Source organism: Phacochoerus africanus, chromosome 7 (assembly GCF_016906955.1).
Source record: "Phacochoerus africanus isolate WHEZ1 chromosome 7, ROS_Pafr_v1, whole genome shotgun sequence".
In the NCBI taxonomy this organism is placed as follows: domain Eukaryota; kingdom Metazoa; phylum Chordata; class Mammalia; order Artiodactyla; family Suidae; genus Phacochoerus; species Phacochoerus africanus.
Genome location: NC_062550.1, coordinates 19,247,279 through 19,274,341, shown reverse-complemented (window position 1 = coordinate 19,274,341; position 27,063 = coordinate 19,247,279). Strand labels below are relative to the sequence as shown.

Below are 27,063 nucleotides of genomic sequence, written 5' to 3'. Positions count from 1 at the left end.
GACTCCTTTCCTGAACCATTTGTGACCCTCTTTTCCTCCTCTGTTAAAGGCAATAACCTTTAACCAGGAGTGCATATCAGAAACTCCTACAGAGAACTTTCCAAATATACAGATTCCCAGGCATATCCCCTAAGACTTACTGCATCACTATGATGCAGTAAATGTGGGGACAAGGTATAGATTTGGCCCTGATCTGGCTACAGAAAAGGAAGCTAGTCAGCAGCCAAAATTCATCACGTTTACAACCCACCATGCACCTGCGTAAGGGATTTCCACGGAATAACCTATTGAAGCCTCACAATAAACTGATGGTGTAGACCTTAATATCATCCTTATTTTACAGAGGAGAAAGTGAGACTTAAAGAGATTTAGGAGGTTACCCAAGGTCACACACTGGGTAAGAGGTGAAGCCAGAATCTCAAGCCTGGAAGTCTGTCTCAAGAACCTACACTAGTGTATACTGTCTCCCTAACCTAAGCCATTTCTTTACTTCTAAAATGCTCCCTTTGACCTCCTCTGGCCCCAAATTATCCCCAAGGTAGATAATTCCTAAAAGCCACATCAGTTCTGAGGCCATTCTGGGGCACAAGCCTCTCCCCTGGGGTCCACAAGATCCATGTGAGGTGGGCCTCCCTAGTGCCACAAGAGACAGGTGGTCACCAGTCTCACCCTACCCATCACCAACAAGGACCATGGCTAGGCGAGCATGAAGGCATGTTAGAGAAACACAGCCCTACCCTCTAGCAACTCAGCATCTCCAACTAGTTCCTGAATGCCTTATTAATAAAAAGAGAAAACGAATTTCCGTTGTGGTTCAGTGGTAACGAATCCAACTAGTATCCATGAGGATGAGGGTTCAATCCCTGGCCTCACTCAGTGGGCTAAGGATCCAGTATTGCCATGAGCTGTGGTGTAGGTCACGGACACGGCTCAGATCTGGCGTTGCTGTGGCTGTGGTACTGAGTGGCAGCTGCAACTCCAATCTGACCCCTGGCCTGGGAACTTCCACATGCCGTGGGTACAGCCCTAAAAAGACAAAAAAAAAAAAAAAAGAGAGAGAGAGAGAGAACAGTATTCCTAATAATCTTACCATTTTTATCCATTGAATGTGGATCAGACTGCTTCTTGCCAACCTCAGCAAAGGACCGAACAATGGGAATGAGGTTATTTCTCTTCTTTTCATTCTGATGGTGATGCTTTTTGAGAAGGGCTTCGCGTACTTTAACCCTCATGCTGTCATTCAGGTCACTGAACAGTTCCTGCTGGTCCAGGATCAGGTCTGGAAAGCAGGTGCCAACAGGAACACTCAAACTGATGGCCAGTGAACCCAAAGAGGTTAAGGTCAGATGGGGTGAGGGGTGAGGGACAAAGAGCAGGGGGAAGGAGTTCTACCCAAGCCAGTGAGGTACAATCTGCTTTAGTGCCTGAAAGAGATATTTGATGACAGCAGCTGTGACACATTATATGTTCTACATGTAACAAATCATTATTATCAGAAATGGAAACTATTGAGCACTTAACATGTGCTAGGAACTATACTAGGAACTTTTTACATAATTATCTGATCTAATCCTTATAAAAACTCTAAGTACGGAGAACTATAGCAATTTTTACAGATCAGGAAACTGAGGCCCAAACATTACAAAATTCCCAAGGTCTCACATCTAGTCAAGTTGCAGAGCTGGGGTTCAAACCCAGGACTCAAAAGCCACATAATTACCATTTTGCTCTGTCATCTGCCAGTATTCCTCTACACTCCCTTCCTCTGAGATTTTAACGCTGCTGCCAAGAGAAACTACAACTGTAGAATTCCAAATGGCTACTTGAAGGTGGAGCCTGTAGGAATAATTAAGTTGTCCTTGGAGTTCCTTGTCAGCCTAGCACTTAAGGACTCAGCATTATCACTGCTGTGGCATGGGTTTGAGCCCTGGCCTGGGAACTTCCACATGCCACAGGTGCGACCATTAAAAAAAGAAGAATTAAATTTTTTTTTTTTAAGGGCTGAACCCGAAGCACATGGAAGTTCCCAGGCTGGGGGTCTAATCAGAGCTACAGCTACCAGCCACAGCCACAGCCACAGCCACACAGGATCCAAGCCTGAGACCTACACCATAGCTCATGGCAATGCTGGATCCCTGACCCACTAAGCAAGGCCAGGGGTGGAACCTGCATCCTCATGGATACTAGTCGGATACATTTCTGTTGCACCACAACGGGAACTCCGGAATTAAGTTTGTTATTGATTAAACACCCCAGACAATTACCACCAAGCATCAACCTTTCCCTGCTAAGCCTGGCAGAGTTAAAGAGAAAAAAAAAATCCCGATACCTACTACTGCGAGGCAGTCAGCACAGCAGTTAACAGCCTGAGTTCTGGACCTAAAGGCCCACATTTATCCCACTTCTCCCACTTTCTAGCTGTGTGGCCTTGGGCAAGTTATCTAACACCTCTGTACCTCAGTTTCCCCATCTGTAATGTGAAGCTAATATTACCACCCACCTTAGAAGATTGTTATGAAAAATTAATGAGTTAATACAAGGGAAAGTGCTGATTCACGGTCAATACTTGAGACCGTGTGCCTCTGCTTATCACTAACGTGAATACCTCAGGTACCTAGTGTGAAAAACCACAGCAGTGCTACCTCAATCCTCCATACCTAGCCCCCTGCCGTCCCCAAACTGCAAGCCCTTGTCATCCCCAGCTCCATCCATGACTATCCAAGTGTTAGAAGCAATAAATAAAGGAAATCTATTTCAAATAATCAAGCTAAAAATCCATATCTCTCGCTCTAGCTTTTATATGGATTGGTTCCTTGCCCCATATTATAAACATGCTTCAGGATCCTCATCTTGGAAAAAAAAAAAAAAAAAGAATGTCCACCTCATGTCTCTCCTTTCTCTCCCTCTCTCTCTTATCACTTAAAGTTCTCAAAAGAAAAATTCCTCAGGCCCCTGCAATTTGGCTAACACAGTGGAACTGGCTTTCTTTTACTTTTTTTTGCTTTTTATTTTGTTTTATTTTTTGCTTTCTAGGGCCATACCTATGGCACATGGAGGTTCCCAGGCTAGGTGTCCAATCAGAGCTACAGCTGCCGGCCTACACCACAGCCATGGCAATACAGGATCCAAGCTAGGTCTGTGACCTCCATCACGGCTCATGGCAATGCTGGATCCTTAACCCACTAAGTGAGGTCAGGGATCGACTTGACTAGTACTCATCATCAATGGGTACTAGTTGGGTTCATTTCACTGAGCCACAATGGGAACTCCGAAACTGCTTTTGATGAAATCATCAACAACCTTCCAGTTGCTAAACCTGGTGGATGTGTCTAGTGCTTACCTATAAGGTGACCTCTCTACAGCACTTGACACTGATGAACTGACATTCTCTCCCCTCTTAACTTTTGTAATGGGTTGAACAGTGGGCCACTCAAAAGGTGCGTCTATGTATTAACCCCCCAGAACCTGGGAGTATGACCTTCTTTGTAAATAAGGTCTTCGCAGCTGTAACTAAGGATCTCAAGGTGAGATCATCTTGGCTCGTACTGACAAATATCCTTATAAGAGAGACACAGGTGGGAGTTTCCATTGTGGCTCCGGGGTAATGAATCCAACTAGGATCCATGAGGATGTGGGTTTGATCTCTGGCCTCCCTCAGTGGGTTAAGGATCCGGCATTGCTGTGAGCTGTGGTGTAGGTCGCAGACGTGGGTCGGATCCCACTTTGGTGTGGCTGCGCCGTGGGCCAGCAGCTACAGCTCTGATTTGGCCTCTGGCCTGGGAACTTCCATATGCCATGTGTGGCCCTAAAAAGCAAAAAAAGAGAGACAAGAGAGAGAGAGACGGGTAAGACAATGCTCAGGTGAGGACAGGGACAGATTGGAGTGATGCAGTCATGCACTAAGAAATGCCCAAAACCACTAGAAGCTGGAAGAGGCAAGGAATAACTTTCCCTTAGAGCCTTCGGAGGTGACACAAGAGCCCATCAGTGCTGACCCTGCCCTGTGATCCCAGGGAGGCAGAATTACTTGGATACTTGAAATGGAGAAGAGTTTGCAGAAACCTTTATTTAGCATGTCCAGCCAAAGAGCCAAGCTGAGAGGGAAAAAAAAAAAATCTTCACATACCCTCAAGTGTTTCTCAAACTCCATTAGTAACCTAACCCTGAAGCACACCGGGAAACTCCATCAGACATCTCCTCTTCGCATCTCGCAGAAGAGGTGGGGGTACTTTGGCTCCGTTTCTCACGTGTCTTCCCGGGCTGCCATATTAGATTTCTCTAAATCTAACCCCCTTTTCTCTGCACAGCTCCCAATTGCCCCTTCCTTTAACTATCGCCAAAACACATCTCTGTTAATGCACTTATGTTAACTGTTCCCTGGCTGTTTTCCTTACTCTTAAGTGAGCTCCTTGAAGACAGCAATTGTATCTTGTTTTTATTTCACCATGCCTAGCACATTATCAAACATGAACAGACACAAAATAAATGTTTGCTGAATGAACAGGCACATGGAAAACCACACATCATGTCATTTGAATCCCATAACAGGCCTGTGAAATAGGTCCAGTAGTTTCTTAGTCACCATTGCACAGCTGAGGATGCTGAGGTTAGGAAGGTAGGAGACTTGCCTATGGACACATCGCCACTTTCTTCCCTCCTCTACACCATGCTTCTTAATGGACACAAATGTTCCTCTGTTTTCCCTCACCAAACCTTACCTGAAATTTCTTCTATGCTATTCGCACGCATATCCAGAAGGACCGTTCCATTAATAAGGCAGCTCCTTAGCTCAAAGAGGCTGTGCAGTGAAAGGGTTGCTACGTAAGGCTTGCTCCAGCGTTCTCCCCCGTCCTCAACATCTTCTTCAAACTTCAGCCACCTGGAAGCATGATAAACAACCAGATGCCAGAGACAGAGAAGGAGGAATTTTCAGGAGAGAGTTGTGGATGTAAGCCATAAAGAAATAACCATACTGAACACTGTGATCTAATCTGTATGTTCAGGGCACACTGGTAAGTGAAAAAAAAGTAGGTTGTAAACTATACGCGGTAAAACTGAGTATAGTTTGATTCCACTTTTATTTAAAGAAAAGAAGTTTTATGGCCACACCCATGACATATGGAAATTCCAAGGCGAGGGACTGAATCCGAGCCACAGCGGTGACTTATGCTGCAGCTGTGGCAACTCCGGATCCTTTAATCCACTGCACGGGGCTGGGGGTGGAACCCACCCTCTGCAGTGATCCAAGCTGCCGCAGTCAAATTCTTAACCCTCTGCCCCATATCAGGAACTCCTAAAGAAAAATTTTAAAATACAAACACGGGGAGTTCCCCTCGTGGTGCAGGGGAAACGAATCCGACTAGGATCCTTGAGGTTGCAGGTTTGATCCCTTGCTCAGGCGGGTTAGTGATTCGGCATTGTCGAGAGCTGCAGGGTAGGTTGCAGACTCGGCTTGGATCCCACGTTGCTGTGGCTGTGGCTATGGCTGGCAGCAACAGCTCCAATTTGACCCCTAGCCTGGGAACCTCCATATGGAACCTCCATACGTTGCAGGTACAGCCCTAAAAGGACAAAAGAAAAAAAAAATACAAACACACAGATGTATAAGATACCAAAAGTTGGAGTTTCCATTGCAGCTCAGAGAGTTAAAAACCCGACTGGTATCCATGATGATGCAGGTTTGATCCCTGGCCTCACTGATTCAACCCTTAGCCTGGGAAGTTCCATGTGCCGCAGGTGCAGCACTTAAAAGAAGAAAGAAAGAAAGAAAGAAAGAAAGAAAAGAAAAAGACACCAAATGTTATATTCCCCATTGTCCCTGGGGTAGTAATATTGCACTTAATTTTCACATTCTATTTGCTTATCTTTATCTTCTAATTTTCTAGAGTGAACATGCATTACCTATGCAATTTTATTTTTATTTATTTTTTTTTATTTATTTTTGTCTTTTGTTGTTGTAGTTGTTGTTGTTGCTGTTGCTATTTCTTGGGCCACTCCCACGGCATATGGAGGTTCCCAGGCTAGGGGTCTAATCGGAGCTGTAGCTGCCGGCCTACGCCAGAGCCACAGCAACGCAGGATCCGAGCCGCGTCTGCAACCTACACCACAGCTCACGGCAACGCCAGATCGTTAACCCACTGAGCAAGGGCAGGGACCGAACCCGCAACCTCATGGTTCCTAGTCGGATTCGTTAACCACTGCGCCACGACGGGAACTCCTACCTATGCAATTTTAAAAGACAGATCTAATCTATATCATGTGGCTACACGGACAAATCACATTAATAAGATGATATTTTTCTTTTTTAAAAAGCCCATCTGTGCGACCTTCAGAAGTTTGCACAAACAGAATGACAAAACTAATTGCCTTCTTGCCTATATCAGGTTGACTGGCTTGTTTAATCCTCTCTACCCACAGAACACAGCCACAGATTCAGCAAGTATTCGGGAAGAGCTGTTCCAAAGATTACTGGGGCCACACTTTACCCACTTTACCTTCTCCCCCAAGGCTCAGACATGCTGGCTTTGTACCACCTAGAAGAGCCCTACACATGGCCCTGGTTGGTCTGAGTGCTCTTCTGGGGTCTGAGACTTAGCCAAGCATAGTCACTCTACAACTAATCCAGGAAGCCTTCTGTCAGGCTGGCTATAATCCCAAAGGTCTCTATCAAGTTGGATTGTCCCATAGGATGTCCCCAAAATTCTGGATTTTCCAGTGAATTAAAACCTAAACTGAGTTCCTGCTTTGGTGCAACAGGATTGGCGGCATCTTGGGAGCACTGGGATGCGGGTTTTATCCCTGGCCCAGAACACAGAGTTAAGGATCTGGCATTGTTGCAGCTGAGGCTTAGGTCACAATTACAGCTCAGATCTGATTCCTGGCCCAAGAACTCCATATGCTGTGGGATAGCTGCAAAAGAAAACAACAACAACAACAACAAAACCCTAAACAATGCTGTGGTTCACCTGCCCAAAAGTCTGGGCCTACACTACATCTGCTAGGCTACATCTAAACCAAGGTGGCCCCCTCAGGCCTCTTCTAAGCTAGACCTATAAAATCAAGAACCCATGAACTCTGGGCCCTAAACAAATGAGAGAGGATCCCCCAAACATTCCATGTTTCTGTCACCAATCCCAGGCTCAAGGTTAACTGGCATAGGTGTTGCCAGAGATGTGACAAAGAGGCCAGCATCAAGACTTCCCACAGAAGACCCTAGAACATCAGTCCCCGTGTCAGTCATCAATCTCCCATGAAGAAACAAAAGGCAGGACAGCCGGCCCATCCCTCGCTGAAAAGTACACTCTTGCCTGCCCAAGGCGACCTCAACCCAGGCCATTGCAGGGCCTCACCTGGCTGTCTCCTTCCACTCGGCATCTTCCCCCTCTTTCAGACAGATCTCATCCAGCTCTGTGAACAGCTCGTGGGGCACATGCTCTTCATCCTCCTCGGTGCCGAGAATGAACTGAACGCGCTGAGATGGTGTGTCTGGGAAAACAGCCACAGAGAAAGGTCTGCCCCCAGCCTCAACTCAGAACAGAAATAGCCTCCTGCCATATGCACTGCACCTGAGGGCCTCCCAACTTCAAGAACGTAAGAAGACAATCAGCTCAAACTCAGATCAAAAAGATTTCTTTATTCCCAGAGGGGTAAAAAAAAAAAAAAAAAAAAAAAAGCTGTTCTTTGGAAGAAGTTCCATGGGAGGAAAAAATGATTATGTAAGACTCTTTGAAGAAAATCCACAAGAAACCAGAAATCTGATGATTTTGATCAAAAGGAAGGGCTAATTCTCTGGCAAATAATTTCACCTTCTATGGTGTTGACTGGGGGGAGGGGGCTGAACTGAGAAGTTTGCAGGAAGCTATTTTTGATTCTTAGAGGTATTTCTTCTGCTTCTTGGAAACAAGCTGGGAAAAGTCGACGAAGGGCTGGAGAATGAAAACCGTCACCTGCCTGATGTCATCCCATGCCCCCTCAGCCTCACAGCCCCCCACGCACACCTGCCCTCTCTCCCCAGGTGTTACCGTGGGCCAGGGCCTCTGGGCCTTCCTCCCCCTGGCTGGCTCCTTTGCCCCGCCCTCGTCTCCGGTGCTTCTGGCCATGGGTTCGGTGGTGCCGGTGGCTCTGCCGGCCCAGGGGCATCCGGACCCCCACGTACAGAGTTCTATGACCTGCAAAGAAGCAGAAGATCTATAGAAGGAACCCCTTTTGGAAAAAGAAACTAGGTTGTTTGAGAGGAAGAAGGAAAAGATCACCGGCCTTTGGCCTGGTCACAACTCTGTAAGGACAAAAGTTCAAAGACTCCAGGACGGAAGATGAGGAGATGGGGGAGTTGAAGATCCCCATCCGGCACGTGGCTGCAAACCTCACAAGAGTGTTACTAAGATCAAAGGAAATAATGTGTGTGCATGTGATTTGCAAAACTGTAGAGGCCAAAACAAATGCTAGTTGTTGCCACTACAAGGACAATTTGAGCAATTAAAAAAAAGCACACAGGGAACTATATCCAAGACTTGTGATAAAACATAAAATATGAGTTCCCACTGTGGCTCAGTGGTAATGGACTCAACTAGTATCCATGAGGACTCAGGTTCAATCTCTGGCCTTGCTCACCAGGTTAAGGATCCAGAGTTGCCATGAGCTGTGGCATAGGTCACAGATGTGGCTTGGATCCTGTGTTGCTGTGGCTGTGGCATAGGCCGGCCGCTACAGCTCTGATTCAACCCCTAGCCTAGGAAACTCCATATGCCTCGGGTGTGGCCCTAAAAAGCAAAAAAAAAAAAAAAAAAAAGGTAGTATGAGAAAAACAATGTATATTATACATACACACACACACGTGTGTGTATATATATTTTAAAACTGTGTCACTTTGCTATACAGCAGAAATTGACAGAACATTGTAAATCAACTATAATAAAAAATCTTTTGTGCTTAAAAAAAAGAAAGCAATGCCATCACTCTATGACACCTACAGCAAATTATACATTCAATAGGGAAATAAAGGGAAAGCTCTCTAAAAGAACCGAGTGATCAGCTCAAGAGAGATGAAAGTGCCAATCCCACACATGCTCACACTGAATAAATGTTCTGGGGGGAAAAAAATCTAGGGCTGAACACACCTTGTGACTCTACCCCAACAACAGGGCAGCCAGCTTTGGACGCGTCTCCTCCTCACGGCCTTGGCTGCTGCACTCACCCTCACTCTCCCTCTCCTCTACCTGAACCAAACTGCTCTGCCACAGCTGTGTGCCACTGCTTTCTGGATACTGGCTAGGCTCACTCCTTCCAGATTCACTGCAAATGCACCTTCCTTCTTGGCATTCTTGCTGATCCCTCTGATCAGATGGGCTGCCTCCTTCCTCCAAATCCCCAGAGTCCTTGGCTAGCATTCTCATATGCACTAATCTTATGCCTTTCTCCCCACTCTTCATCTGCAAGGGCCTCAAAGTGCCAGACTGTCTTCCTCTTGGAATGCAGTGCTTACCAAAGCACAGTATCTTACACGTGGTCAGCACTCCACAAGTGTTCAGAAAATGGAATTGCTCCACAGTGCCCCCATCAGGAGCATAACCCCTTAGGACTCCCTCAGGATTACTCAATCTGACCTAAGAGGGCCTCTGATCTGAGAGGGGCCGCAAGAGGAACATGTAAGCAAAGTGAATGTGTTTAGGGTGAATGAGATACCCACCAGCGCATGAGATGATTAAGAAGGTCCTAGCCAATCTGAGAATGGAGAGCGTAATCCAGGAAGACTTCTTGGATAAGGGGACTTTCGGAAAGAGTTCGCAACTCTTCATCTTCTTCCTTCCCCAGCAATGGGGCTTCCTAAGACTGCTCAACTTCTTCTTTGAGAATTCCTGGATGGTGCTCTCCTCTTCCAAGAGGGGGTAAAGTACCTTAACAAGGGGTACAGTTCTAACATCCCTGTCTCCATTTCTAATCTCATTTTCTTTGTCCTCCTCTGTCTTCCAAATTCCAAAGTGATAAAGCAAAATAAGAAACAGTGAGGATTAGAGGGAAAGACGATCAGAGATTAGCTGAAGTGTTGAGAGGCAAGAGGATAAAATACTTAGCATCTGGTAGAATCAATTGTTCCTCTTATCCTTATCCTGTCTCAGGACAGGCATATGTTGACTTGTGCACATCTCTGGGCATTTTTGATGGGCAGATCTCTGAATATAATATGGTTGCCTTGCAACTTCACTGAAACAGAAGGATAGAGCCAGAAGAGGTCATCTGCTATAAGATGTGGGATTCCAGACATCTGATATTATCAGCGAAAACTATGAAGTGTGAAAAAGACTAAATTGAGTACCACCTTAATAAAATACCACCTGTTACCTAACGATGCTCCGTGATAGTGTGTCAATTAAGTCCCTGTAGTGTATCACTGAGATCAACCCAGACTGAAGTCACTTAATTGTGCCAGGTCCTCTCCCAAGGGCTGGGGATACAGAAGTGACCAGCATCTAGTCCCTGTCTTCAAGACACATATTCTAGTTGCAGAAGACAGGTATCAAGAAGACAAAAACATATTATTTTGAATAGTCCTAATTATTATGAATAAAATACAGTAAAGTGTCTGGGGCCAGGGTCGGATAGAGAAGGGAGACTTCAGCCAAGATGATGAGGAGGGACATCTGAGTGATGAGAAGGAGAGGCCATGAGAAGACCTGGGAGAAGAGCACACCAGGATGTGGGAAGGTCAAGGGTACAGACCCTACACTGGGAACATACAGGGCTGGTTCCAAGGCAAAAGGACAGCCAGCAAGGCCAGAACAAGGTGACAGAGGAGGGGAAAACACGTCAGACAGATCATGAAGAACTCGGGTGGGGGGGGTGTGAAAAGTGTAATTAGATCCTACAGAACCCCTGAACCAGCCCCTAAATAAATGACCTATGTGCTGTAAAATCCAGTGCTTCTAGGTAGGACTGGACTTACGTGAAGCAGACTCACTGAGGGTGACTTTCAGTCCTTCAGTGGAGCCAACCCAACCATGTGCTTCCTCTTCCTGGAAAAGCCCCCAGTCGGGGAGCCAGGTGAGGCCACCACTTCTCCTTTAACCACATCCTCCAGGCTTTCCCTGGGCTCCGGCTGATGTACTGCTAGTATTATTCACTTTCAACTACATTCTAAAGAGAAACTGAGCAGGCAGTGGCGAGGTAGTAGAACTTGTGTCATTACATCTCATTTTCTTGGTTAATTTACTCGCTGTCCCCATTATAGTAAAACAAGGAGGCGCTATCACCTCAGCTGCTGACATGCCATCCAGAGGAAGGACCTGGATATACTTCTGGGCCACATGAACCACACCCATAGCCTCACCAGCACAGGAAGCCCCAGGAGCCCACGTGATTTGGGGGGGCACACAACACCACAAGCTCTACTTCGATAAATACCACCCAGGTGTCATTGGGAAAGTTGGTGTGAGGCATAACTGCTTAAAGAGCAATCAGAGCTTCCGCCCAACTGTCAGCTTTGACAAACTGTGGACAGTGGTCACTGAGCAGACACCACAAACGCTCCAAAAACAACCTCTTGCATTGATGCAGTGCCAGTGGGCCACTGAGGAAGGGGAAGCTCCCAAAGCAGCCTGTCACTGTGAAGACCAAATTCATCAGCAGAAGAGGCAAGGAGAAGACTAAGGGGGGCGCCCATGTCCTGGTAACTTGAAGCCACATGGAAGAAGTTTCAATAATGGGAACAAGGGCTTTTTCAAAAAACAAACAAGGAGGTTGGGCCAAATGACTTTTCAGTTCTTGTCCAAATTCTAACATTCAAAAGTAGGAAAGGTTCAGGCTACATTATTCTTCAGAGAAGACGTGATGGTCCAGTGGTTCTCACTATCTTCCTGTTGCAAAAAGGGACTATAGAAGGGGTTCAGTACGTGTTTGTTGAATGAATAATGTATGGTTTTGCTTGATATCTAAATTCCCATTAGGCAGATCTGAGGCATAATGGGGACAACATCCTTCAGATACCTTTGATGGCCCCGTAGGAAGTAAGGTAAAGTTTAAATCTTGGAGAAGGAAGAGATTTTTGGGTTCAATCAGCTCCCACAAACATTAGCCAACCACAGCACCTGCCTTTTGAAAACACCGGAGAGACAGGCAAAAACAAAAACAAGCCCCAGCAGGGGTCAGAGCTAAGAATGACCAAGTGGCTATCAGAAAACTAGGCATCAGGGAGTTCCCACTGTGGTGCAGTGGGTTAAGAATCCAACTGCCGGAGTTCCCGTCGTGGCGCAGTGGTTAACGAATCCGACTAGGAACCATGAGGTTGCGGGTTCGGTCCCTGCCCTTGCTCAGTGGGTTAAGGATCCGGCGTTGCCGTGAGCTGTGGTGTAGGTTGCAGACGCGGCTCGGATCCCGCGTTGCTGTGGCTCTGGCGTAGGCCGGTGGCTACAGCTCCGATTCAACCCCTAGCCTGGGAACCTCCATATGCCACAGGAGCGGCCCAAGAAATAGCAACAACAACAACAACAACAAAAGACAAAAGACAAAAAAAAAAAAAAAGAATCCAACTGCAGTGACTCAGGTTGCTATGGAGGCACAGGTTCAATCCCCTGCCCAGGCACATGGGTTAAAGGATCTGGCGTTGCCACGCCTGCATCGTAGGTTGCATCTGTGGCTCAGACTCAGTCCCTGACCCGGGAACTTCCACATGCCACAGATGTGGCCATAAAATTTTAAAAAAGAAAAAAGAAAACTAGATATCAGTTTATAGGCTGGAGACTCTGAAGCTAGGATTCGATATTTTCAGTGAAGTCAGAAAAGATGACAAACAGACACTAGGAAACAAATTCGGCACCAACAGAATCCAGTCCATCTGACGGGATGCTGGCAGTACTGTGTTCACTTTGCTGGCCTTTTGACTTCTCTCCTACCCACACAGTCCTCGTCCCCCTGCATGCTCCTACCTACTCACCCAAACTCCGCCTTCTTCCCATCTAATTCTCCAGTCTTTTTTCCAGTTATTGTTAAAACTACCCCCTGGGGACTATGTGCAAACACAAGTATTCATTTAGTAAAATTTATCAGAAGATTTTAGAGTTAATTTTTTAAATAAGTATGTACACACATAAAGACGGCAGTCAGTGGCCTGGGACCAATTCTTGCAGAGCAGGACAGAAATCACAGGTTCAGCCCACTCTGCAGATGGAGACGGGGCTTTCCAAGGCAGGGTGCATTCTGTGCATCCTGTCAATGGAGCATGTGCACAGAACTCATTATCACACACTGACAGGTATCCCATCCCCTGGGTTTCAGGTTGACTTAAAGTCATTGATAGCCGGGGGAGTCTAACACGTGGAGTACATGCAAGCCCCTTTTTTTTTTTTTTTTTGTCAACTTATAACTAAGACCAAATGGCTCTTACCTCTGTTAAAAACTCACTAGAAGGCACTAAACTTAGCTAGGATTTGTAAGTCTAGTAGTTGATCAGGAATAATGATCTGCCAGAATAAATGGAAAAAGCCATTCCTCTAAAGCTCTGTGTTTTCCCAGGACTGGACAGGCTCACTGGTATAATCATGGACTATTGCTCTTTGTGAGTTTCTCTTTTGAAATCTGTCCTAATACCTGCTTTTTTTTCTCTCTCTCTTTTTTTCTTGATTTCTTTTTTCTTTTTTTTTTTCTTTGATCCTTTCCTTGTATGTGCTTTGGCTGTGAGGGAAGGACATAGATCTTCCTTCGGATTTCTTTCTTTTTTTTGTCTTTTTGGTTTTTTTAGGGCCACACCCACGGCATGTGGAAGTTCACAGGCTAGGGGTCTAATTGGAGCTATAGCTGCCAGCCTACACCACAGCCACAGCAACACCAGATCTGAGCCATGTCTGTGATCTACACCACAGCTTACAGCAACGCTGGACCCTTAACCCACTGAGCGAGGCCAGGAATCAAATCCGCAAGCTCACAGATTCGTTTCCACTGGGCCACGACAGGAACTCCCTAATATCTGCTTTTGACTGTTCTCTCTCTATATATACCTATATATATTTTGTTGTTGTTGTTGTTTTGTTTTGTTTTTTGTCTTTTTAGGGCCACACCCACAGCATATGGAGGTTCCCAGGCAAGGCGTCAAATCAGAGCTGTAGCTGCTGGCCTAAACCACAGTCACAGCCACCCAGGATCCAAGCCGCATCTTCAACTACACCACAGCTCACAGCAACGTCAGATCCTTAACCTACTAAACAAGGCCAGGGATCGAACCTGCATCCTCATGGAAATTAGTTGGGTTCATTAACCACTGAGCCACGATGGGAACTCCACCTTCTCATATATTTAAAAAAAAAAAAAAAAGCAATGTCATGTTTTAACGCACCTTCTCCTGCTGATGGGAGTTAACTCAGGCAAAAAGACTCACATTTACAAAAGTCTCTAACAATGATCCAGAGGCTACATCTCAGCAAGACTTCTGAAAATGGATGAGGCAATGTTTTGTGTCACATGATGTAGGGGATAGAGAACAAAGAGGAGGAAAGACCCAGAGGTTTACCACTAGCTGCAGAACCTCCTATCCTGGCATACACGGTGAATTAGAACACAATTTACTTGTGTTCCCTCAGAGTGGGACTCATTCTATTCCACACCTTCTGGAGACAACACCTCCCTGCATGCAGCCTCACTGAGCCCAGGGCTGCCCTTGGAGAGAGTCAAGGTGGAACCCACAGCATGGCCCATCCAACAGCAGATCCCAACTTCCTCTCCTCACCAGAGCTACTCAGAACCACATCAGGCCTAAGCAGTGGGCACCATTTTTCCTTCATTTGCCTGCAGTGCTTTTGTTTGCTTGTTTGTTTTCTTTTTTTAGGGCCGCATCCTTGGCATATGGAGGTTCCCAGGCTAGGGGTCTAATCGGAGCTACAGCTGCCAGCCTAAACCATAGCCACAGCAAGTGGGGATCCAAGCCATGTCTGCAATCCACACCACAGCTCACAGCAATGCCAGATCCTTAACCCACTGAGCGAGGCCAGGGATCGAACCCGCAACCTTACGGTTACTAGTCAGATTCATTTCCGCTGTGCCACAGGAACTCCTGCAGTGCTTTTTTTTTAAGTGCTAACATAAGATTCCCATTTTCCTAAAGGACCATTTCCCCACACACTATCCCCTGGTAATGCCATCATCCAGATGGCCTTCTTTCACAGCAAAACGCAGAACGCATGAGGAATAGATAATGTCATTTTGAGAAGATGCTCCTCCTTCCAGGGACTCAGCTGACCTCTGTGGTGGAACCCAGTCCCCAGGATTCAGGCTTATTATTCTGTTAAACAAGAGCTCTCAGAAATGGTTACCTCCTAGCTGAGGGCAAAGGTCTAGTGGGCCCAAACAACTAAACTGAGCGTAACTGCCACGGTGCAACGAGAGGGTAGAGAGGCAACAGGATTATTGGAGCAGAAAGGGGTGTGGCAATGCATAAAAATGTTCATTCAATGGAGCATGATGTTGGAGGTGGGTGCTTAACACTGGGTACCGTCCTCCCTTGCAAGCAGTGTGGTAGAATGCAAAGAGCAGACATCCAGGAGTTCCCATCGTGGTATGGTGGAAATGAATCCTACTAGGACCCATGAGGTTTCTGGTTCGATCCCTGGCCTTGCTCAGTGGGTTAAGGATCCGGCGTTGCTGTTAGCTGCAGTGTAGGTTGAAGAATTGGCTTGGATCTGATGTTGCTGTGACTGTGGTGTAGGCTGGCAACCGATTGGACCCCTAGCCTGGGAACTTCCATGTGCCATGCATGCGGCCCTAAAAAGCAAAAAAAAAAAAAAAAAAAAGAAAAAAAGAAAAGAAAAGAAAGAAAGAGCAGACTTCCATAGATGACCCTGAGCCGTCTCCTCACCATATAAAATAGGATGTGACCTACCTGCCTGGGTGGCTGTGAAGATAAAAAGTACACCTTGTACCAAGTGCCTAATGAAATGTCAATCACATAAGCGGCATTCAGCACGTTAGTCACCTACCTCCACACCCTTCCCTCATCCACTTTCTCCCAACTGCTGAAACCCACACTGGCTCCTCTTCCATCTGGTCAAATAACTTGGCAAGCTTGACCTTGCTGTATCTGAACTCCACTGACCTCCACAGAGCCACCCACATAAGTTCTCATGGTAACAGACCCAGAGGCTGAGTCAGCCTTTACAGCCTTCGCTCTCCCATCCAAAGGACAAGTTTTCTCTGGGGATTGTACAACTTTGATGAAAAAAAAAAAAAACAGCCTGGGAGCAAGCAGTACAGGGAGAACATTTCACATGCTGTCTCAGTCATTAGAAAGTTGCTGTATCAGGGAGTTCCCGTCATGGCGTAGAGGTTAACGAATCTGACTAGGAACCATGAGGTTTCGGGTTCGGTCCCTGCCCTTGCTCAGTGGGTTAACGATCCAGCATTGCCGGCGTTGCCGTGACCTGTGGTGTAGGTTGCAGATGAGGCTCGGATCCCGCGTTGCTGTGGCTCTGGAGTAGGCCGGTGGCTACAGCTCTGATTCAACCCCTAGCCTGGGAACCTCCATATTCCGAGGGAGCGGCCCAAGAAATAGCCACAACAACAACAAAAAAGACAAAAAGACAAAAAAAAAAGAAAGAAAGTTGCTGTATCATAGTCTTCAATGTTGCAGGAGATGCTGGTGAGATTTTACCAAGGCTTTTGAGCCAAATGTAGGTTCTCATTAAAGCTCTAGTGGACACAAGCCTTTCTTTCATAAAAAGGAGCATCCCTCTTATAGGAAACTAGGCCCCATGGGAAACAGGAGAGCAGAAGGACAGCACACAAGCATCCTGAGGGGAGCTGGGGGTGGGAAGGAGAGAGGGGAAGATGGGCCTTGATAAGCAAGACTAGACAGAGCAGGTCAATTAAAAGGCCTCTTCCCTTCCACTTCTGTGGGGTTTTTATACAACTCTGCGCTGTGGACTCAGAGCGAATATGTTAGAGATGCACGTTCCGATGAAAACACCAGGTAGAAATGGGTACAGTCAGAATGGGCAGGGCAAACATTGGAAATGGAGTAGAAACAGGGTAATGGCCAAACTGGGTTTTTTAAACCATTTGTACTTTATTTTCTTTTTAAATGTTGTGTATATTTGTATTTACATTTCTAAGTAGACATTAAGAATCAATAAACTGATCTGAGTACTTCATATTCTCAAGGAACTGGTCATTTATTAAGATTTATATTGGACTTTACTGTGCTCAAAGCACTGTTGCATAAGCTAACACTAAGACAGGTATTATTATTCCCACTTTTATTTAACAGATGAGGAACTGAGACTAAGGGAAATTAACTGATTTTTCTCCAAGGTCTTACCATGAATGAGAAAGAGTTAGGACTTCAACTCAGGTCTCCTGATGGCAAAGCTGCTCCTCCCACACCAGGCTGCCTTGCGCTAATTTCCCCCAGGACATAGAAGAGCAGTGCTTACCTTCCAACTCTTCTTTCTCATAGTGAATGTTGAGAATTGTGCTGGTCCCACCCTGATCCACCACAGCTTCTTCATCTGGTCTCTGCTGAAACATAAATAAGTAGCCACAGTAATATCCACACATCCATTCAAACACCCATGCAAGCACCGTGTGTGTGCCACAGCTTTACACAGCAGCATGGGGGGAAACACAATGGTTTACAGATTCTCTTAAATTGAACCTCACAATAACTTGGGGACACAAACATGGCAGCCATTCTTCCTCCTTTCAAAAATAAGAAGCCTGAGACTCAGAGAAATTTAATTATTGCCCAAGGTCAGAAATATGGTAAATGGCAGGGCTGGAACGGAGTCCAAGTCTTGTGCCTAGAGATCCCATGCCTTTGCCATCTCCCCACTCAACCCATCTATCTGTATAACGAGTTGGCATTTTGCAAGTGTTGGCATTTGGTATAAACTGGTCTCCTTGACTTCTCTGCAGCTTTGAGCCTGTTATCACTCTGTCCTTGAAATTCTCCATCCTGCTCCTCTGTCCCATCCAAGGCTCCTCTTCCTCGAACCATGATTCTAAGGAAGAGTGTTCTGTTTTCCACACTTGAGTCTTATAATTTCAATAGCAGCCTGGCACTGTGAGGTCCAGTATTGACAAACCACTGGGATGCCGAGCCTCAAAACCCACGTGTCTAAAACCCAACTCATCTTCCCTCTAAGCTGGCACCCCTGTGCTCATTCACTTACTCCCACCCATGGCTCCATCAGTTCTTAGTCCATATTTGAAATTTCAAACTTATTTATTCACCCACTCCAGGTGTACTGAGTGCCCATTATGTGCCTTCCAGGAATAGTTCCCTTTTCTTTTTTTTCTTTTTCTTTTTCCACAGCTTATGGAGTTCCTTGGCCAGGGATCAGATCAGGGCCATAGTTGCGGCAACGCCAGATCCTTAATCCACGGTGCTGGGCCTGGAATCAAACCTGCGTCCCAGAGCTCCCAAGACGCTGCCAAGCCCATTGTACCACAGCAGGAACTCTCCCTTTTCCTATCAAGTCCTCCTATGCAGTTTCCCTCTGATTCACTCTCATCTCTCATCCACTCTATCCCCTACGCTCCAGCTCTTTCAGTCACAATGGACCTTTTTTTCAGTTCTAGAACCACATCATTTTCTTCCCTGAGTACTGCTCTGTCTGCCTAGAACTATCTCTTCCCTGCTACTCCCACCTCCATCACCAGCAGCTAACATTTATTCTTCATCCTATAGATCTGAATCTAAATGCACTTCCTCAAAGCCTGCCCTGACTACCCCCCCACTTTTCTACACCCCCACAGCACACTGTATTTCTCCTTCATAATGGAATGTCTCTGCTCCTTAGGGAAGGGACTATATCTGCCTTCCTCATCACTGTTTCCACAGAACCCTGCAGACTTTTCAGAGTAGATGCTCAATAAATCTTTGTTGAAAGAATGACAGAGTTTCCATAGTGGCTCAGCCGGTTAAGAACCCGACTAATGGGAGTTCCCATCGTGGCTCAGCGGTTGATAAACCCAACTAGGATCCACGAGGATGAGGGTTCGATCCCTGGCCTCACTCAGCAGGTTAAGGATCTGGTGTTGCTGTGAGCTATGGTGTAGGTCGCATATGCGGCTTGGATGCAGTGTGGCTGTGGCTGGCTGTGGTGTAGGCCGATGGCTGCAGCTTGGATTCGACCCCTAGCCTGGGAATTTCCATATGCCGCAGGTATGGCCCTAAAACAGGAAAAAAAAAAAAAAAAAAGAACCTGACTAGTAACCAATAGGGTTCTACAAGCCTTGCTCAGTGGGTTAAAGATCTGGCATTGCCACAAGCTGTGGCATAGGTCACGTATGTGACTCAGATCTGGCATTGTCGTGGCTGTGGTGTAGGCCTCAGCTGCAGCTTCCATTCGACCCCTCACCTGGGAACTTCCATATGCCATAGGTGTGTCCCAAAAAAGGAAAAAATAAATAAAAAATAAAACCTTAGGAGGAAAAAAGAATGAATATAATGGCACCTACCTTATCAAGGCCCTCACCAAATCTTGAATTATTTCAAAAAAGATCTTAGCTAATTCTGCAGCTCAGCAGTAATGAACCCAACTAGTATCCGTGAGGATGCGGGTTCGATCCCTGGCCTTGCTCAGTGGGTTAAGGATTCCAAGTTGCTGTGAGCTGTGGCATAGGCCAGCAGCTGTAGCTCCAATTAGACCCCTAGCCTGGGAACTTCCATATGCCTCGGGTAGGGCCCTATGAAAAGATCTTAGCTAATTTCCTTGCCAATCAGTTTCCTTTACCAACCTGCAGTCCAGCCAGGCTCTCTAATCCCACGAGCACCATGCATATTCCCACTTCACACCTATGCCCACACTGTCTGGTCATCTAACAGGCCCTTCCCCAATTCCAAACCCTCACCATCCTTCCGGATCCTGCTCAAATGTCCAGCTAATTTTACTATTTCGTAGTTACCATCTATGTTTCCAAATAAGACAACCCCATACTCTTTCTCAATGAAAAGATTCAAAAAAAGTTTTTTAAGGCCAAACAAACTTGCAGGGAAATAGATGAAATCGCCAAATGTCTATTTATAATATTTTATTTATGAATTTAGTTTTGTAGGCATATTTAAAGTTATATATTATTACTACCATGGTATAGTCTCTAAGATACAATATTAAATTGAAAAAGCAAGGTGAAAAAAAAATAAAAAGAAAAGAAAAAAATGGAGTTCCCATCATGGCGCAGTGGTTAACGAACCCGACTAGGAACCATGAGGTTGCGGGTTCGGTCCCTGCCCTTGCTCAGTGGGTTAACGATCCAGCATTGCCGGCATTGCCGTGACCTGTGGTGTAGGTTGCAGACGCGGCTCGGATCCCGCGTTGCTGTGGCTCTGGCGTAGGTCGGTGGCTACAGCTCCGATTCAACCCCTAGCCTGGGAACCTCCATATGCCACAGGAGCGGCCCAAAGAAATAGCAAAAAGACAAAAAAAAAAAAAAAAGAAAAAGAAAAAGCAAGGTGGAGAAAACTGTTTAATTTGCTAACTTGTATCTAAGAAAGGGTGTTGGAACAAAAGCATCTGCTTATACTTCAAAACATATAAAGGAAGAATAAGCCATAAAAGATGTTTTTAAATAGTTACCTACAGAGGGAGGGAGGGAGGTAAAGACAAGGATAGAAACTAAACTTCTTTGAAGATAACTTACTTGCAAATACTTTACATAATTTTTTAAGTTAAAATTTAAAAAGCAATTCTCAGAAATAAGAAACAAAATGAAAATAAATGCCAAATTGATGACATAACCCTTCTAAGAGAAATTATCTAAGTACCTTTAAGTTTTTTCAAAGTTTTATTGAAATATTGTTTATTTACGATTATGTGATCATTTCTGCTGTACAACAAGGTGATGTAGTTATACATATACACACCTAAATCATTTTCCAGATTCTTTTTGCTTTGTTCTGTTTTGTTTTGTTTTTTAGGGCAGCATCGGTGGCATGTGGAAGTTTCCAGGGTAGGGGTCTAATCAGAACTGTAGCTGCTGGTCTACACCACAGCCATAGCAATACCAGATCCTTAACCCACTGAGTGACGCCAGGGATCGAACCTGCGTCCTGCATCCTAGTCAGGTTCATTACCACTCAGCCAGGAAGGGAACTCCCCATTTTTCAGATTCTTTTCCCACATAGGTAATCACAGAATATTGGGTAGAGTTCTCTGTGCTATACAGCAGGTCCCCATTGGCCAATCATTCCACATACCTTAGTGTGCATATACCAAGCCTATAACTTTAAAACATAATAATAAACTGCCTAAACACCCTTACTGATATATACCCTAAGGGCAAAAAGAATTTGAAAACATTCTAAGCAGCTTTTTAATTATATTGGGTTTGTGGGGGGGGGGGGGTTCTTCTATTTTTTTCTTTTTAGGGCCGTACCTGTGGCATATGGAAGTTCCCAGGCTAGGCACTGAATCAGAGGCTGCCTACACCACAGCCCCAGCAACACCAGATCCAAGCCATGTCTGCAAACCTACACCACAGTTCACGGCAACACTGGATCCTTATAACCCACTGAGCGAGGCCAGGGATCGAACCCATGTCCTCATAGATACTAGTCCGGTTCATTACCGCTGAGCCACGACGGGAACTCCTAGTTATATTGCTGATTGTTCTGATGGTGTTATTATCCTGAGACTGTTGTGTACTGAGACATAAAATTAATGAACAATAATGTGAACCTACTCCAGCACTCTCAGTGTGACTGAGAACTGGGGCTTGCAGGGGTGAGAGGAGATACAGTTGTAAGAAGTTAAGTAAAAAACTACAGAGTCTTGAATTTGAATTGGAAGTATCAGGAAGAACATATATTTTTACCTTTAAATGTTTTTAAATTTAATAAGTTTATATTCCCATCTCTGTCCAGACAAAAGGCCTGATCAGCCTGTAGCAATAAGTATCAACACCTAGACTGTGGTCTCTTAAAATATCATTTTCTACTAAAAGGTACTCAAAGACCTAGGGTTGTGCCAAAAGGACTCAAGCTACCACTTAGAGAGGTCCCTTACTGGGAGTTCCCTGGTGGCCTCACAGGTTAAGGATCCAGCATTGTCACTGCTATGGCACAAGTTCAATCCCCAGCCCAGGAACTTCCGCACGTTGTGGCATCAGCAAATAATAATAATAATAATAAACACCTAGAGAGATCCCTTGCTAAAAAATAGGATACTCTGAGCATCAATCAGTAACTGCAACAGACTGAATATATCAAATACGTTAAAAATCCATCCGTTCACAATATCACTTTAAAAAGTAATTAACAGGTCAACATTGGAGGATAATACTAGTAAACCAACTTACTATTTTGCAAACTGGTTAAACTTTATCCTGGCTTTCCTATAAATGTACCATAGAGTGGTATCATAGAGTAGATGAGAGGAGTTTCTTATTGTAGAAAAGAATAAATGACAAAGGAATGTTAGAACACCACTATTTTGCAATCACTAATGGACTGCATTGATTTTCAAGGCCACTAACATCACAAAAGGAGAGACAACCAAACGTTATATGCCTCCTAATGGAGACCTTATCACCACCCATGAGGTAATCTTACCAAATAAATTGTCCCTGAATCCCATCAAGGCCCAAATACCAATTTACCGAAAATACAGCGACATAGAGTCCCATGGAAAAACAACACCACAGGAGTATAGTCAATAGAATCCAGACTGTGGGAAACTCTAAAGCTGTAGAACAAATCTTCTCCCTATTCTCTTTTTTCAAATAAATAATTACAAGAAGAGAAAGAGAAACAGAAAGAGAGGAAGGCAAAACCTTTAGGTTAAAAAAAAAACACACCAATCCCAATGTGTGGACTTAATTTGAATTCTGATTCAAACAAACTGGAGGAAGTGGGAGAGGGAGGGATGATTGATGTCTTGACTCTAAGACTATAAAAGCACAATGCAAAGAGCAAGGTCAACCATCTGAAAAATTCAGGTTGAAAATTGACTTGTTGTTTGTTTCCTTAATTCAGAATGGTTAATCACAGTCTGAAGTCACTGAATAAATGTTTCCCTGCTTTCTTTGTCTTGCCAAAGAAAACAGAGCCCCTGTCAAACACCATCAGCCAGAGCATTTGAAAGGTCAGAATTGACTCTGAATGCGTGGCCCTCAATTGGATTCTGGTTCAAATAAGCCAACACTTTTAAAAAAAAATTATAAGGGGCTCACAGAAATCTAATCAGCTGAATGGATATTTGATTTATTAGAGAATTATTGTTAATTTTAAGGTATAGTAATAATACAGGCACGCCTCATTTTACTGCACTTCACATATTATAAATTTTTACAAATTGAAGGTCTAATAGGCAATTGTCAAGCAAGACTATTGGCCCCGTTTTTCCAGAATTATTCGCTCACTTCGTGTTTCAGTGTCACATTTTGGTAATTCGAAATATTTCAGACTTTTTTATTATTATTATATCTGTTATGGTGATCTGTGATCTTTGATGTTACTGTAATAGATCGGGGGATCTAAGAACTATGCGCATGGAAGACAGGGAACTTAATCATTGTAGTCTGTGTTCTGACCGCTCCACTGACTAGCAGTTCCCCCATCTCTCCCTCTCTTCAGGCCTCTCTATTCTCTGAGACACAACAATATCGAAACGAGGCCATTTAAGAACCCTATAATGGTTTCCAAGTGTTCAAGTGAAAGGAAGAGTTGCATGTCTCTCATTTTAAATCAAAAGCCAGAAATGATTAAGCTTAGTGAGGAAGACATGTTGAAAGCTGAGACAGACCAAAAGCTGAGTTTGTCGCACCAATCTAAGTCAGCTGAGTTGTGAATGCAAAGGAAAAGTTCTTGAAGGAAATTAAAAGTGCTACTCCAGTGAACACACGAGTGATAAGAAAGCACAACAGCCTCATTGCTGATGTGGAAAAAGTTTAGTGTTCTGGATAGAAGTTCAAACCAGCCACAACATTCCCTTAAGCCAAAGGCTAATCCAGAGTAGGGCCCTCACTCTCTTCAACTCTGTGAGAGCTGAGAGCGGTAAGAAAGCTGCGGAAGAAAAGTCTGAAGCTAGCAAAGCTTGATTCATGAAGTTTAAGGCAAGAAGCCATCTCTATAACAACATGAGTGCAAGGTGAAGCAGCACGTGCTGATGTAGAAGCTGCAGCAAGTGGTCTAGGAGGTCTAGCTCAGATAATTAATACAGGTGGCTAAATGAAACGACAGATTTTCAGTGTAGATGAATTTTATTGGAAGAAGATGCCACCTAGGACTTTCATGGCTAGAGAGAAGTCAATGCCTGTCTTCAAAGCTTCAAAGGACTGGCTGACTCTCTTGCAATGGGCTAATGCAGCTGGTGACTTTTAAGTTGAAGCCAATGCTCATTTACCATCCCCCAATATCCTGAGGCCCTTCAGAATTATACTATACCTACTCTGTGTTCTATCGACGGAATAACAACAGCATGGTTTACTGAATATTTTAAGCCCACTGTTGAGACCTACTTCTCAGAAAAAAATATTTCTTTCAAAATAATATTGCTCATTGACAATGCCACCCAAGAGCTGGGATGGAGTATGTACAATGAGATTCACCTTGTTTTCATGCTTGCTAACACAACATCCACTCTGCAGCTCATGGATCAAGGAGTCATTATGATTTGCAAATCTTATTATTTAAGAAATACATTTTGTAAATGTACAAATAGATTTAGTAGCTGATGGATCTGGGCAAAGTAAATTGAAAACCCTCGGGGAAGGATTCACCTTTTCAGATGCCACTAAGAACATTCTCGATTCAGTTTAGAAAAAAGTGATTCCAAACTTCATGGGTGACTTTGAGCAGTTTAAGACTTCAGAGGCAGAAGTAACTGCAGATGCAGTAGAAATAACGAGAGAACTAGAATTAGAAGTGGAGTCTGAAGATGGGACTGAACTGCTCCTATCTCATGATGAAACTTGAATGGATGGGGGTTGCTTCCTATGGATGAGCAAAGAAAGTGATTTATTGAAATAGAATCTACTCTTGGAGAAGATGGTATGAAGACTGTTGAAATGACAACAAAAGATTCAGAGTATTACATAAATTAGTTAATAAGGCAGCAATTTTGAAAGAAGTTCTACTGTGGGTAAAATGCTATGAAACAGCCTTGCAGGCTACAGAGAAATCATTCATGGGAGGAAGAGTCATTGGATGTGGCAAACCTGGCTCTTTCATTGCTGTGGCCCAGGTTCAATTTCTGGTCTGAGTACTGAGATCCCACGTCAAGCTGCTGCATGCTGTGGCCAAAAAAGAAAGAAGGGGAAAAAAAACCCCGAAATTTCCACAGCCACCCTAACCTTCAGCAACTACCACCCTGATCAACCAACAACCATCAAGACCACGGCAAAGAGCCTCCATAAGCAAAGAGATCGTGACTGACTGAAGGCTCAGATGATGATTAGCATCCTTTAGCAATAAAGCATTTTTTAATTAAGGTGTGTACATTTTTAAGATATAGTGCTTACTTAATAGATTATAGTCTAGTGTAAACACAGTTTTTATAAGCACTGAGAAATCAAAAAAATTTGTGTGACTTGTTTACTGTGATTTTCACTTTACTGTGGTGATCTGAAACGGAACCCACAATATCCCCCAGGGTAGGCCCATATAACCAAGACATTGTAGTTACGTCATTTTTAAAAAGGGTACTAGGAATTCTCACTGTGGTACAGTGGGTTAAGAATCTGGCTGCAGCAGCTCAGGTCACTGCGGAGGTCGGGGTTTGATCCCCAGTCCTGCAGAGTGGGTTAAAGGATCCAGAGTTGCTATAGCTGTGGTGTAGGTTGCAGCTATGGCTCAGGTTCAGTCCCTGGTCCAGAAACTTCCTTATGTCATGGGTGTGGCCATTAAAAAGAAAAGGGGCCTAATCTCCAGTGATAGGCACTTATTTTTACTGATGAAATGATATTATGTCTGGGACTTGGAGAAGGGGTGGAGCCATAGACAAAATAAGACAGGTTGTATGTTCATTGTTGAAGCCAGACCGTGGGGTACGTGATAATTCATTTTTCAAATCTCTTTACTTTGGGAGTTCTCATTGTGGCTCAGGGTAACTAACCCGACTAGGATCCATGAGGATACAGGTTCAATTCCTGGCCTCGCTCAGTGGGTTGAGGATCCAGTGTTGCCGTGAGCTGTGGTGTGGGTCACAGATGTATCTCGGATGCCACGTGGCTGCGGGTGTGGCGCAGGCCGGCAGCTACAGATCCAATTCGACCTACAGCCTGGGAACTTCCATATGCCAAGGGTGCAGCCCTAGAAAAAAAAAAAAAAAGTGACTCCTGGGGTTTCTAATGAACAAACTGAGTCACTACAATTAGTATTAAGGACAATATTTACTGAGCACTTAAAGTATAAAGTATACCTAGAATTGTGCTTTTACATATATTACCTGGCTTAATCCTCACAGCAGTCCTACACCAAGGCTAAGTAAGATCCCACAAGAGCTAAGTGAGATGGGAGAAACTCCAACTCAAGCCTCTCTGTATGAATATTACACACTATAATATATTAACACTATTGGAGTTCCCTGGTGGCCTAGTGGTGAAGGATCATTGTCACTGTTGTGACATGGGCTCCATCCCTGGCCCAGGAACTTCTGCATGCCACCAGCATGTCCAAATAAACAACTAATTAATTAATAACAAACAAACAAACGCATTATATACTAATGTTGCCAAAAGCAAAAAACCTGGACATTTCAGAGAGCTCAGGTCACCTAATCATGGATTCATGTCCACAGCAAAAACAAGTCAAGATCTACATTGTTACCTTCTTTTTTTTTTTTTGTCTTTTTGCTATTTCTTTGGGCCGCTCCCTCGGCATATGGAGGTTTTCCCAGGCTAGGGGTCAAATCGGAGCTGTAGCCATCAGCCTACGCCAGAGCCACAGCAACGCAGGATCTGAGCCACGTCTGCAACCTACACCACAGCTCACGGCAACGCCGGATCGTTAACCCACTGAGCAAGGGCAGGGACCGAACCCGCAACCTCATGGTTCCTAGTCGGATTCGTTAACCACTGCGCCACGACGGGAACTCCCCATTGTTACCTTCTTAAACCCTTGTACCTCATCCTACCTTCACTGATCAG

At 44.7% G+C, this 27,063-nt stretch overlaps 1 protein-coding gene across 3 annotated transcripts in view; it reads right to left on the bottom strand.

The window, feature by feature from the left end:
• The window catches only part of SLC4A8 (solute carrier family 4 member 8), a 79,026-nt gene that overhangs the window by 44,385 nt on the left and 7,578 nt on the right, over positions 1-27,063 (bottom strand). For 2 of the 3 annotated variants that reach the window (XM_047786656.1, XM_047786658.1), the window contains exons 2-6: positions 17,409-17,493; positions 8,022-8,168; positions 7,350-7,485; positions 4,719-4,879; positions 1,091-1,279 (exon numbers count right to left, since the gene is read on the bottom strand). In XM_047786656.1, coding sequence (XP_047642612.1) covers positions 1,091-1,279; positions 4,719-4,879; positions 7,350-7,485; positions 8,022-8,168; positions 17,409-17,493 — 718 coding nt within the window. The remainder of the gene's footprint in view (positions 1-1,090; positions 1,280-4,718; positions 4,880-7,349; positions 7,486-8,021; positions 8,169-17,408; positions 17,494-27,063) is intronic. The other variant, XM_047786657.1, reaches the window with a different exon arrangement.